Here is a 14,763-nt window from a genome sequence, read left to right as displayed (position 1 = left end):
TTTGTAAATAGAGTTTAAGCAAGTTTTTTGGCCGTATTAAATGTGATATTTAGCTAAAGATTCTTTAGACAAATTTCACGTGTATTAAAAAAAATAGAAACAATTTTCAAGAAGGGCTTTTTATATGTTCTATATAAGTTAAAACGCATCGATATAACCCTGGAGCTGTTCTAAGAGGTCATTTTTAAGACAATTATTATAACGATATTGAATACGGCCCTTGACCATATCATTCTTTGGACAGACAGCAAACAGAACAAATTACATTTAATTAAATTTATTTGGATTTCTTTATTTGCGCATAACGCGCATAACGCATTTATTACATAAAACAACAAGTTATCCAAGAAAGCAACGTTAACAGTGAAGACTAACTGTTACTTAGCATTTTTGTAGACAAAATTAATGACAGCACTTTTACTAGGGACGTTAAACACCTATGGGTAAATCAAAATTATTTGTAATGCAGTTTTGTCGTTTGACTGAAGTACAGCTTGTAGTATTTGAATGCTGTGTTGATAAATGCGACATTACCTTAACATAAATAATGTTATAAATCTCAGATCAGTTTCAATTGTTCAAAAGTTATAAACGAAGCATAATTGCACGATTTTGGTTAAGTCTTATTTTGTGTATTACTTTACCCCTTTGTTCACCATTTCTGGCTGTTGCTGCCACTTGAGGCCTATTGAGGTCGTTTAACATACACACAAGCAAACATTCATTTCCAAATATCTTAATGGGCCTCTAATATTCCCCCTTTCTCGTTGATAGTGAAACATAGTAGCTTTCTGTCTTCAAACTATTGCTACTGTTTTACATGCAAAACAAATCCAAAATGTAAACACACTTTGGGGGCTTGATATAAAAAATACATTAACATATACTTATGTAAACATTTCATAATTGGTAACAAATAAGTCCATAACATTGAAATAAGTAAAATTTGTTCAAAGCTTTGTATAAAAACATAACATAGATATTTAAAAATCATTATGTTAAACATGATTTATATGCAATAATACTGTATATTGTTTGTGAAATATAATGTGAAATGCAAAAATATCAAATCAACATTGTAATATAATCGAGACAACACGACCGTTGTTACGAATCAACACTTAAAGGAGTGTTTTCCCTCGGATTTCATTGACATTGTAGGATAATCGAGATAACTCATACATTTTTGTGAATCAACACTTAAACAGGTGTTTTCTCTCTGATTTTATTAGGTGAAGGTTTTCTTCACTTTCCTCTGTTTGAGCGGAGCCGGAGGTCGGAAGTTGTCCTGCATATTGTTTCCATCGGAATCCACAAGGTTTCGGAGAGCTAACAGCTGGAAGAGATGTGAAATGTTTACGTTTTTTGGCTTGAAAATACATCGTGGAAAACCCACGTGACTTGTGGCGTCATTTTCAGGTACTATGGCAATACAATATTCGCAGATCTATTTTTGAAAGCATGTAACTGAACGAATTTTACTTCTATTGTAGAGACTAATAGCTCATTTTAGACATAACCGATTGTAGCATAACCCATTGATCTGGTCATTTACAATGGCTCGGCTAGTCAACAGAAGTTCCGAAATACATATAGCATCAGCAAAATGAAACGGCGCTGATCTTAATACAAAATAAGTCAATAATACGTTGTTGTTTTTTGTTGTTGTTGTTTTTTAAACTGGCTTAAAAGGTCCAGGCAGATTTACTAAGGGCTAATTTGACAATTCAGTTTGCAGTACATCCAACATTTTTGCATAATGGTGTTGGTCTGAGGAGTAAAATATATTTTCTTGTATCTCAGATGTCTCGTATCGATATATTAATGAATATTCGTTAACATTTACACAACAAGTTCTGAGTGTGCGAGTGGCCTTGTAATCTTATCATAACAATGCCTGCTAGAGAGTGCAAAAGCGTCCATCAATTGACTCTTTTGTCACGTTTAGGGGCCCAATTGGCTATACCGTCGAAGAAAAATTATAGTCCATATGGAAAAAACTGTTTTCCGCTTAACTTAACATGGGCTATTATTCCATTCACGTGAAATGGAACTAGTTACAGCCTTTTAAAAATTTAAGAGATTGAATAAATCTTCAAGTACCCCAATTATTTAAACAATACTATAAGAATGCGATTATGCCAAAAGCAATACTTCAGTATAATTTACAATGTATTATATTCTGAAACAGTCGTTTTAAAAGAAAATCGTTTATTTCACTATCAGGCTCTTAAAACACATATAAATATAACGATAACTTTAGCATTGAATTTATACCTGCTCCTTTGAATACTCGACTGGCTCTTTGAACACAATCCACGTGACACTTTCAAACAGTGGGGGCGTGGTCAGGGAGCCGAGATAAGTCCAGTAATCGCTCGTATTTGCTGCAATACACATTACTCAACTAATAAGTTGTTGCATTAAATCTAAAAGTGAAAAACAATTGAACGATCAAACACATCATATGCAAAAGTAGTAGGTTTACATGTATATTAAGCGCTCAACAAGCAAACTTTGGCTACTTCCTACAGATGAGGTTGAAGGACAACGGACACCGGTCAATCACCGAATTACTATCTGGAGCTTTCAACTGGGCTGCATATAGAGATGCTGATGCATGTGAAGCATTCCTCATTTCATGTTGGCACCGGACGTGGAAAATTTTCGTAAAATGTCTTTCCTTTTTTATAACCCTACAGGATATTTAGTTGCTAGTATGTGAAAATAGTAACGTGAAAGCATGCTTAAAAGTAGTATAATGTCCAATTACGTGTCAAACAGCCAATGAATGTGGAACGGCATCGAAATTTTCCTAAAAAAATGCAAATGAACTAATGTTACATATATCTATTTTGTTGATGTCTTAGCTTCAAATGGTAATGAAGTAATTACGAAAGTGTAAATCTTTATAAGCAAACAAAGAGTTTAAAGTTGTAATAACTTTAAACTCTTTGTTTGCTTATAAAGATTTACACTTTCGTACATTTCGTAGACAAAAAGGTTATTTCGCAAAGAGAGATCATAAAAACTAAACCACAAACTTTTCGTAGAATTACACTACCAACAGCCCAAATATGTGCCTGTGCATGATACTGGTGTCTGTGGTTCTACTTACAGGGTAGGAGGAGGGTGGGGTCGAGGGTAGTGTCCACGGTCATATCCGCGCCACTGGTCTTCAGTTTACCGCAGTTATCTGATATAACTTTGAATTGATTGCACGCAACCCCAGGCTGAAATTGATACATTAAATTGAATTAAAATAAACAAAAAAACTTACACTAGTGTTTAATTGTAAATATGATACAATTTCATACTTGTTGTATTTGTTATCAAACAGTTTATGGAGTAATGGTTAACGATATGTTTTGCTATATTGCGACCGACCGTCATTTTTTATTGAATGTGTGTTTCGTTTTAAGGGTATTTTCTTAATTGTATTTATCTTCATGTAGTTTTTTCCTTGAAGAGCAGGGAAAAAATATTGTGCAAATGGAATTAATTGCTACAGTTTCACTTTTGCATGTTCAATATCCGAGTATGAAGGGTGTCACAGTATTTATATGAAAAATAACAGAAACAAACGTATGCAATAGCCAAAAGTTTAATCATAAACCCCTTTTAATGGCACAGGGTAAATGCCAAAGACATAAAACACAAAAACAAAAAATCACCGTGATGAAGATGCCAAGAACCGCCAATCCGTCAGGCTTCTGGACGGCGTCAGCGAAGCTGCTGTATTTAGTAGCGTTCCAGTGAACCAGATGCAGCTACAAACATAGCATACTAACGTTATGTCTCATACAGAATACACATTCCTCTTTACAGATCTGATGTATGTTGGCAAACAGATATATTTGTCAGCAGTGTAACTAATTCAAAACAAACACAGGAATGAGCCAAGACGGTATTGAATTTATGTTTTTTTGGCACTGTGACGGCCATGTGCTCGCTAAGGGCGTCCTTTGACAAATGATCGTGAAACGCATTACAGCAGTAAAGGTCTTGATACACAAAGAAAGATTCGCTTTCAAGAATACACATTCCAATATTGAGTTCAATATCAAACGTTCGTTGCGTACACAAGCAGGGTCAATGTAAGTGTATCCTACCTCCGAAGCGTACATCTTGCCGTCGACAGTGTGTTCGGATCCACGGCCGTCTTCGGCACCCCAATGGAGATGAAACTGCTCCAGGCTGTATTCGTCTTTACCCAGGGGACCGCCTGTCAGAACTGAAATAAAGGCATCGGTACACAGCAAACTGCATTGTAAAGGAAAAGGCAATTCAGCAATATATAAGCTCTTTTTAAATACAGTCATAGATGTATTAAGAGTCCACCTATGAAACACTCAGGTCAATGTGGCTGCTAAAACAGGTGCATGGCCGCTTAATCCAGGTGGGAAACTTTTGCCAATGAAGCAAATAGAAATATTTAATATATCTTATGAATGACAAATGACTGGTACTTCAATTGCATTGTATGATGTTTCCCTAGTATATATTGCTATAAGGTTTAACCTTGAAGTGTAAATACAACTTTAATCGCGACTCAAGGGGAGGGAACGTAGCACTCAAAATCAAAATTATTTTTTACATAGACTCTCAGATAGTTAAATGACTTCCGGAAGAAAATGAATGAGTAGTCGGTACGTAGCAATTTGGGAGGGGAGTTGCAGAGGAGGTGTTATAAAATTTGATGTCAGCCTTCTGTTTGCATTACGGCTTGACCCTACACCCCCCCCCCCCTTTGCAGATAAAATTGAAATTTAGTAGTCATAATAGAGAATTTTACCCTCATTATTGAACGAGGTACCAAGGCTCCTAAAAGGAGCTTTTCAACTACGATGGATGACATCAAAAGCGTTCCGAAACCAAGTTTAGAGGAGAAAATTTGGTCAGCAAAGGTTAGATGAGAGCCTACTTGACTCAGTGTGTGTATACCACGTGATAAATTGCGCCTTAAATGCTACGTCGGAAGGCAATATTTTGCTTCGAATGAAGACTTTGAACAAAGATAACTTTCCTATTTGTCCACAATTTTTAATGAAACATAGCGCAGTCTACGCCGCTTACGGAGCCCCGCCTTCGGTATTTCGTTTTTTTACCAGAGTTTGATTGAGAGTTTAGATTATTAAAACACTTCGACAATCCTATGATTATCAGTTGCTCTCTCTCTCTCTCTCTCTCTCTCTCTCTCTCTCTCTCTCTCTCTCTCTCTCGTTATCTTCAAGTACAATGTTAATAACATTAATACAGTTGAAATTTTAATAAAAGTTTGCATTCTATTTAACATATAATAAAAAACCATACGACATTATGTATATGGCAATTTTGAAAGCAGGAATGGTGAACAAGCTTCTAGCGATATTCTTGTTTGTATAGTTGGTTACATTGTTTATGGTTGTTTCAAATGTGTACATTTTAACCACTCGAGGGTGAGAATTAAGATGTATATAATACCCCCAAAATATAGATTTACATACAATTAAGATACACTTTTAATTCCCTATGATAGAAATGGTCAATTACCCGTTAACATAAAGTATAAATTTAAATTTGAAAACAATTTGTCGTTTTGTTAGTTTAAACTTACTGGAATGAGACTTGTTGATTGGAACAAATACTATTCTTTTTTATTTGTTAAATGCTGTGTAATTTAGCAATAAATATTTTTTTAGATAATAAATTTGAAAAATCGACTGCCCTTTTCTGTGGATGAGCATTTGTAAGCGTCAACTGCACAAATCGCTCACCTGATCGATTTAGGATGTTGATGGGTAACTTCAATAAAGGTTGTTGCCCGATTAGGTCAATGTGTGTATGTGTGCGTGCGTGCGTGGGTGAATGTGTGCGTGCGTGCGTGCGTGCGTGTATGTATGTGTATACGTATGTGTGGGTGTGCGTGTGTGCGTGCGTGCGTACGTACGTGTTTGTTGTGTGTTTGTGATTTTCAGTTTTTTTTTAATAAATAACCTGACTATTATCAACTTCATAAAAAGCATTAATACTAAACACTCTATTCTCCATTCTAAGTGTAACATTTTGCAAATACTCCCCGGAATAAACACTCCATCCCTCCTCCGTAAAAACACATACCTCCCTTTTTCGTGATTTGGCACATAATGCTGTGTCCGTTGTTGACAAGCTTGACTTCACTCTCTGGAGTGTAGTTGGTCGACAGGGGGTTGGATCCCTGGACGTCGGAGTCATACTCCGCCGCTGACGTCACGATATCGATTGGAGACTGACGTTCGCCGTTGGCGATCGGGAAATCCTTGCCCCAAGTCGATGGGCCTGGAAGTAGATGAGAAAGATGAAACTTAAGACGTCTGTGCTATTTTAACAGTACTAGTTATGTTTTGAAGCTTGTATTGTTATTTAGCTGGTTGCTCTGTTAGTAATGCGTCTAGTTTGCATAAAAAATCATTGCTTAATACATGAATACGCATGCGTAGAATAGCATACATGTATTTAAATCATGACCAGAATACGCCCTCTCAAAAACAATGAAGATCCGGTAGTCTAGTCATACTGTCTATAACAGCAGAATATCCTTTTTGGAGTAACAACATTTTTTTATCTAATGCTGCTTTGGTTAACATATTTTAAAATACATTTCATTTTTTTTTTCTGAAGACAACTTGAACGCCTTTCCCCTTAGATTAGAATTTTATTTTTACATAAAGTCTTATAGCAAAAAAGAAAAAAACTACCAAAACTCCTGGTTTCTGGACAAGATTTGAACACATTTATTTTTGTTTGGCAAAGATAAATGATAAACCCTGTGTGCTCATTAAGATAATACATGTTTCATTATTGTCCTGTGTGCGTCATATTGGACAATGGTATTAAATAAAAGATACCCTTTAACCGCACACCGTGACATTTCGTCCGGGGTTTAAAAGGTTAAACTAGTCAGCATATCTGTCTTATAATTTCAGAACCATTTTATTTAGATTCTTTAAAGGTGGCGATAATTATTATTCGCATTTCATTTCTCTTATAGGTATTATTATTGGAGTGCTGCCTATGACACTTCGATTGTACATGGTCAAAAAGCCGAATGTAGTTCAGCTTTTTCCTTAAGGTGTCTATGGGTATAATTATCATAGTGCTGCCGATGGCACGTCGATTGTACGTGGTCAAAGAGCCAAATATAGTTCAAAAATCATGAAAAATAAGTTCGTCATCAGCATTAATAAACAAACGAAATAACCAAAACCATATTTAAATCCAGATGAAACTGGATTTCTTCACAGGCCTGGCCCAAATTATTTGCATACAGCCAAATAGTTTAATTGAACACATGGCCTTCGTGATAGCCAGTTAAGCGATTTTTCTGACGGTTAGTTTTAACAACGTAGATTGACCGGGTCGGGACAATGTCATGGGAAAACAGGCACTTTATACAAAACCAGTGATTCAAATCTTACGCAGGACATTTAAACATACTGTGTGAAAACAATTATGAAATAAAAATATCAAAATCGGGTTTTACGAATCAAGAAGTCTAATTTTTGCACAAACAAAATTTATACAAAAAGTATGCAGGATTTAAAAATAAAATAAAAAAAATAAAACGTTTACCATTTTTCGTCATATATCCCCAATGCGCCATATCTGTTTTCTTTAATCCTGAAAAAAAATCATCATCATAATTTGCAATAAATACAGTTAAGGACACTAAAACTTAAATATTAAATTGAACTTGATGCCTATAATGAGTATAATGACAAATGACCATGATGTTGATGCTGATTCTTATGCTTATGCTGATCCTGATAATGTTAATGATGACGAAGACGAAGACGATGATGATGATGATGATGATAATGACGATGATGATGTTATAGCTCATATTCTTGTTATTGTTTTCCATTTAACTACCACTTGATCTCATAACCTTTAACTGGTGTCTTAAAACTTGAAACTTTTACTTATGAAGATACTTATACTTCCAGTAAAGAATTGATATATCCTTAGATTTCACATTCAAGCACATACACATTTATATGTACAGTATTATATAAACATTGCAATCTTTAACCTCAGCCATGACCGCGATCGCTGATAAGCCGGCAAGGCCGGTGATAATTAACGGATAGACATGCCAGATTGACGGGTAAAAAGGCAGATAAACTCAGGTTGTTCAAAATGACGAATGAAGTGAGTTTTTGTATCATTTGTTTATTACTTAAAGCTGATGTATGATTAGTTTACCGTGTGCCTTGTGATAAAAACACATGTACGGTACATATTATGCTCGTAACGCATAAGGGATATACACCATACTTCTTTTTTCCTCAAAACACATGAGCAATAAACACCAGTCTTCTCGCTGCCTCAATCACATGTGCGATATACACCGTTATTCCAGTTTCCACTGAACGGGTATTTGATTTACAAAAGGCTTCATTGATATGTCTTTAAGTAGATTCTCATATCATTTAGAGTGCATAATATCATTGGTATTTCCTTAAGGAGTGTCTTATATCATTGATATTTCCTTAAGTAGTGTCTTATTTCATTGATATTTCCTTGGGTAGTGTCTAATATCATTGATATTTCCTTAGATAGTGTTTTCTATCATTGATATATCCTTAAGTACGGTCTTATTTCATTGATATTTCCTTGTGTGGTGTCTTATTTCATTGATATTACCTTGGGTAGTGTCTTATATCATTGCTATTTCCTTAGGTAGTGTTTTATATCATTGATATATCCTTGGGTAGTGTCTTATATCATTGATATTTCCTTGGGTAGTGTCTTATATCATTGATATATCCTTGGGTAGTGAAATATATCATTGGTATTTCCTTAAGTTGTGTCTTTCTTTTAATTGAAGCACTGGAATCATATTTTTATGAACATGATACATATAACAATGTGAAAAAACAACATGTGTTTCACTTCATATCATTACATTGACTGCAATGTATGAACATTTAAATTAACAGAGACCTTAGCGGAGAAACATTTCTTATTCAAAGAAATCACAATGGAAGGTAAATGTTTTAATGGGCAATGTAGTACAGGAAATCGAGATAACGTGTCGTCAGATTAACTTTTTTCTGGATGTGTTAATAGAATTAATGCGCGGGGGTTAAAAAATGCGGCGTATGGTGTTATGAGGTTCAAAATAGTGCGAATTAAAAGACCACTTAATTTAAATACGTTCATAAAATTGCAACGTTAATATTAACTTGAAAGCAAGCCGAAAAATGTGAAAATAGTTCTTTGCGAAGAAGTGAGGGGATTAGTTAATCACAGATAATTATGCAGAAAAGGAAAATGTGTTGACTTAAAGAGCCTGCCATACTTTTATAACTACAAAACCTCAAAACGTCCTCAGCCGATATAGGGTTTCATTTCAAGTTATTTACACTAGCAATACACTTGCCATATTAAAGCAATGGTAATATATCCTAGTACATAAAGGTTTATCATTTAATGTTATAAATCTAGCAAATTATCTTAAAATTGATCAATTTCCATTGACTATATTTTGTTTATCGGTAACAGTCTGGTGCCACTCATTTTCTTTGGATTCTGTTTGTATTGCCTTTGAGCCAGAATTGTGAAATTTTGTCACGCCTACAGCCTTTAAAGGCCTTCAGCGCTTTCATTAATAATTTACAACTTGCTTAAGTACTCGTGAAGTTGACAATCAAAAATGCTTATGCAGAGAATAGGACAGTCGATATTTTCAATTAACCATCTGAAACATTTATTTCTAAATTATACAGCATTTAATAAAAGAGTCATAGCACCTGTTCAAATAAACAATGTGGCATTCCCATTCGCAACAGTGAACCGAGAATAAAACTAACATCACGACAAATTGTTTTCATATGTAAATTGATACTTTATGTTAACGGGTAATTGACCATATTTGTATCAAAGGAAATTGAAACTCTATGTACATTATATATTTACACTTGGGTATTGTACTCGTATCTACATTCCCACCCTCAAGTGGTTGAAATGTACACATTTGAAACTACCATATACAATATATACAACTATTCAAAAACATAACTATCGCTTAAAGCGAATAATGCTTCTCATATGCCCATTTTCTATGAAAATTCAGAAAATGTCATACAATGTGCTGGTAGAAGGTAAATGGTTGTATTATTTTTATACACAAGTTGGTAGGAATCATAACGTAAAAAGATATGCTCAGGTTTAAGAATTAACTTTTAAAGTAAATTTAAAGTAACAAAATAAAAAGCAGCAGTTGTAATTCACAAATATCCAAGATATTTCTAAATCTATCAGATAAGGGGAGTTTCAGGGGGAAACAACATGCAGCACAAGATTATATTTCTGGGTATGCACTTCTTCTTATTGCCATTTACCTACATTTCAAGTTTCATTTCAATCCATTTAGTATTTTCCATCAGGTTAAGGGGAGATAAGTAAAAGCATACACAGGGCAGGATTATGGTTCTTATGCTTATGTTTTCCTCTGTCTCACATTGTAATCTATTTTTATTTGAAGTTTCATTTCATTCCAAAATATGGCCAGGAAAAGCAGGCAATTATGAAAAATATTTTTTTTATGGGGAGATAACTTCAATGAATGTGCGCTGCACTTCCTCCAATTGGCAATCTATACACTTAGTTTTATTTCAATATCATTAATAGTTTTTAAATTATTCTGCGGACAAGGGTATGACGGTCGAAATGACGCCCGATTGGACAGAGAGCTAGACGGACGGGCGAATTGGCGGGTGTATATTATCACTTCGGGGAGCATAATAAATTAGAGACATTATGTACAAATCTTATAGCAATCGAATCATTAGCGTTTTATTACCGATACATGTACATGTATTAGTTGACGTGCAATATTAAGAAATAATAACTTATCATGAAACAATCGGTTTTACGACTGTTCTTGTGATGGAAATACCTCTTCCGTTTGTTCCTTGTTAATAAAGCATTCACCAAAGTAAACATGCTGTCAAAGACAACTTTTATATCTTTATAATGGCAACATTTGCAGCACTTACAGTTGGTTTAATATCAATCCAAAGAACATTAAGTTTCATGTATATCTTTAAAATTGGAACAAACAATGTTCATTAAATATATCATATTTATATCATCGAAACTGATATCAATTGCCAACCTTTGAAAATTCCGGCGTCTTCAAGTGAAACTAAGATTTAGTCTATCAACGGATCTTTTTCTTTCCAACATATATGTTTTGAATACTTTCGCTTTTTTGGTATATTTCTATGACATTTACGTATTGGTCCTTTTACCTTCAAATGGCTGAATCATACAGAAAAATGTTTTGTTTAGTTTAACGATTCGCGTAATTTGAATCTATGTCCAAATTGAAACAAGCAGTCGATAGCTGTCTCTATAACGAACTGTAATGAGCTGTCTCTGTAAAGAGCTTCCATAGCATCGTAAAGTAATTGTTATCGCCGCAATTGAGAGTATGCTTAATTGCAATACTGATAGCAAATTACAATAGTATCCAGGGGCGTAGCTTCCTATAGGCCGTGTAGAAAAACCAAAAAAAAACATATGCCAAATCTGCAATAAAAACTGAAGGCATAGGAGGGTGAGGGGCTAAAATATCAAATTCCGACAAATGAGCTTTAATATATAGAAAATCTGTATTTCAAATATATCGTTTTCCTTTGCTCTAAAATACATTTTCACGCGGCATTAATGTTTCGTTTATAATTTATCGGAAGTTGCATACCAGTGGTCTGCGCGTTCACGCTTTGACGCCGTGCTGGTACATTAAACATTTCCAATCGGCTTGGTTTGCGGGCGCTTAATTATTTGAAATTGTAAACTGTCTGGCGCCAATATTGCCAAACATAGTCCTACGTATCCTGATTTCGATAGTCTCACTTTGACTTCAATAGATAAAGATACCAAACAACAACAGCTAGACGGAACTTGGCAATTATGCCTCCAGTACCAGTTTCCACCCGAGTGTCCGAACTATGATGGACACAGTTCAGGACATTGGATTCTTGTTCAATTATTCAGAAAGTCGTCTAGCAGCGTTTCAGGACAAGCTTTCTACTGAAGTCGCAACGAAAGAGGAAATGAACCGGCGCACTAAGCTTCGCTCGTAATGTGAGACACGATGGTTCAGTCGTGCGGACGCACTCGAAACGTTCCAAAATGCGTCCCCCGTTGTGGTCCACGCACTTGAAACTATTAATGAAGACGGAGACGAGAAGGCCGGCCAGTATTTGCCCGCTGTACTGCGCTTTGAATTCATTGTCTCACTTGTAGTGGCGCAACACATTGGGTACTACCGTGAACCTGACAAATCTTCTTCAGAAGGAAGGCAATGATCTACTACACGCTGTTGAAGAAACAAACGTAATTGTCAAATTGTGCAATGACTGGAGGGCTGATCCTGATGTGCAGAATGGACTGTACATGAAAGCAACGGATATAAGCTCAGGCTTCGACATTCAACCATCAATGCCAAGAAGAGTTGGTCGACAGCAAAACAGAGCAAATCCCGAGGTGCAAACACCATCTGACTACTTTTGAATAACCTTGTACAATGTCTTCAAAGACAGAAACAGTGCACAACATTTATTGCCTTCAAAACTGGAAATTCTGTAGGACGACATGCTGCCATCAATTTATGCTGCTAAGGCCCCTGATCGCCACGAAACATTTGACATTAGATGGAGCATCGCAGCCGCAAGTTTATCTAGACTACAAGAGACCACGAAGCACACCAACAAGGACCTGTATCCTAGCATATTTACAATATTAGAGGTTCTTCTTACTATGCCACCAACATAAGCCTCTTGTGAAAGGTCGTTTAGATGAATGAAACGAATAAAAAACTTCTTGCGAACGACAATGAAAAGCGACAGGTTGTCATCCTTGGCCCTTATCCACAGCCACAAGAGCATGATCATAGATGTTTACCGCGTCATCAATGTGTTTGCGTCGCGACAATGCAGGAAGCTAGAGTTTTTAATGATCCCGGAAAGTCAACTGTGCTGTAGAAAGTGACATATATATATATATGGCATTGTTTGTGCAAATAAACATATGATTAGCTTAGATTTGGCAACAAAATGCATAAATATTGAGCGAAATTTAATTAATAAAATGTTCAATGTTTTACTTCTATGGTCTGTCTTCTTTGGCTAAAATACGTTAAAAATTAATTTAAGGTAAAACATTATGATATTGTTGCTCTCTTTAATGTTTTTACAACAACGAAATAAACGCCAAAACGCACCTACTATCACTTAGCTAAGCAAATTTCCGGGGGTGGGGAGCGTGCCCCCGCACCCCCTAAAACGTGGCCTACACATATATTTTCGTCAAGGTACGCCCCTGAATACAGATTGCAAACGGCAATCATATTGCATACAACATGTCGATTGGAACACCTTGTCCATTTTCGATGTCAATTGGCAGCAGTGTTTCGATTGACAGCATGTGTAATTCCAACAAACACGATACCTCAATATAAACAAAAGACAAAATACCTATATTAAACTGGATGTGTATAAGCTTACAACCAACAGGTGTTTAAAACATATCAAGAATACTTGGAAAAATATCGCACAAAGTAGATACATACCCAATATCAAACATTCACAAATCTGATATCGGTCACTTTTCAACAATGTAACTATATGGGAATTATTTTTTTTTCGTATATAATAAAGATATATAGAGAAACTTGCCTTTTCAATTCCAACTAAAGCGCACAAAAATATACTAGAAATCTCAGTTACCGTTAACACACACTAGACAAACCTTCTCACTGTGTGTGCAGATGAATGTGTGAAACAAGGAATTGGATCGATCGAAGAAATCTTTAGTTCTGGTAATAGAACTGCACGGTCAGTTCCAGATATAAAATAAATAGCTTCTGTAGTTGATAATTATCTGAGAAATAAGCTTGGAAGATCCGATTCCATAGAACCAATGGAGAGTAATTAATTAGTCGAAAGGTCTTATAGAGCTTCCTAAGCCAGTCATGGCTATAAGCATTAGCAATTGCATTGGTCGATTGTATTTTAGATGAGTAAAAGACGCTATGAAAGCGGAGACAAATTATTGAAACGATGGAAAAACGGGCGCGGGTTCTCTGTCTATTTTACCGGATTCAAACTATAGCATTTAGGTCAAGGGATGCATACACAAGCATTTCTGATAATCATAAATTGTTTGTTTACTACCGATAGAAATCCTTGTTATACGGCCTTCTACTAGCCATTCGTTTGGCCTCTTTACGTCTTACTACATCAAATACTTCACAGACGAAATTGAAAAGAAGTAGTTTTACTCTTAAACTTAGATATATTAATATAATTTGGAAAAGCATCAATAAACTGAACATAAATCGTAGGATGCATTCAAAAAATCGGTTCATAGTATTATCTAACCACAATCGACATGCTCATCAACGTTTGCAATTGTTATCATCGGAAAAACTCACTGCTATCGACAACCTTGTTAGCAGCACAATTTTCTAAATAATGCCAAGATGCAAAAAAGAGAAGCCATCTAACAGGAAGTGTAAACATATGTTAATGAAATGGTATGTATACAATGTCAACTTATACTAGACATCTCTAAACAAACACGTGCAGATGAACAAAAAAATGCATTTCCAATTAAAAATGTTTATCATTTCCAAATTATATTTAACACACGAACACGAGGGCTGAAATACTCCGAACTTTAAACAACGGTGGAAGCTTATCACATTATGTGAACAGACAAATATGTGGAAGA

At 35.3% G+C, this 14,763-nt stretch overlaps 1 protein-coding gene across 4 annotated transcripts in view; it reads right to left on the bottom strand.

Moving 5' to 3' along the window:
* Positions 1–261: 261 nt before the first annotated feature.
* The window catches only part of LOC128224663 (carbonic anhydrase 2-like), a 36,061-nt gene continuing 21,559 nt past the window's right edge, over positions 262–14,763 (bottom strand). For all 4 annotated transcript variants that reach the window (XM_052934621.1, XM_052934622.1, XM_052934624.1 and 1 more), the window contains exons 2-8: positions 7,591–7,638; positions 6,100–6,297; positions 4,113–4,234; positions 3,675–3,770; positions 3,119–3,233; positions 2,278–2,387; positions 262–1,336 (exon numbers count right to left, since the gene is read on the bottom strand). In XM_052934621.1, coding sequence (XP_052790581.1) covers positions 1,229–1,336; positions 2,278–2,387; positions 3,119–3,233; positions 3,675–3,770; positions 4,113–4,234; positions 6,100–6,297; positions 7,591–7,621 — 780 coding nt within the window. In that variant the 5' untranslated portion in view covers positions 7,622–7,638 and the 3' untranslated portion in view covers positions 262–1,228. The remainder of the gene's footprint in view (positions 1,337–2,277; positions 2,388–3,118; positions 3,234–3,674; positions 3,771–4,112; positions 4,235–6,099; positions 6,298–7,590; positions 7,639–14,763) is intronic.

This window comes from Mya arenaria, chromosome 17, assembly GCF_026914265.1.
Source record: "Mya arenaria isolate MELC-2E11 chromosome 17, ASM2691426v1".
NCBI lineage: Eukaryota > Metazoa > Mollusca > Bivalvia > Myida > Myidae > Mya > Mya arenaria.
Note: the sequence above shows the minus strand (reverse complement) of the source record. Positions and strands in the feature narration are given on the sequence as shown.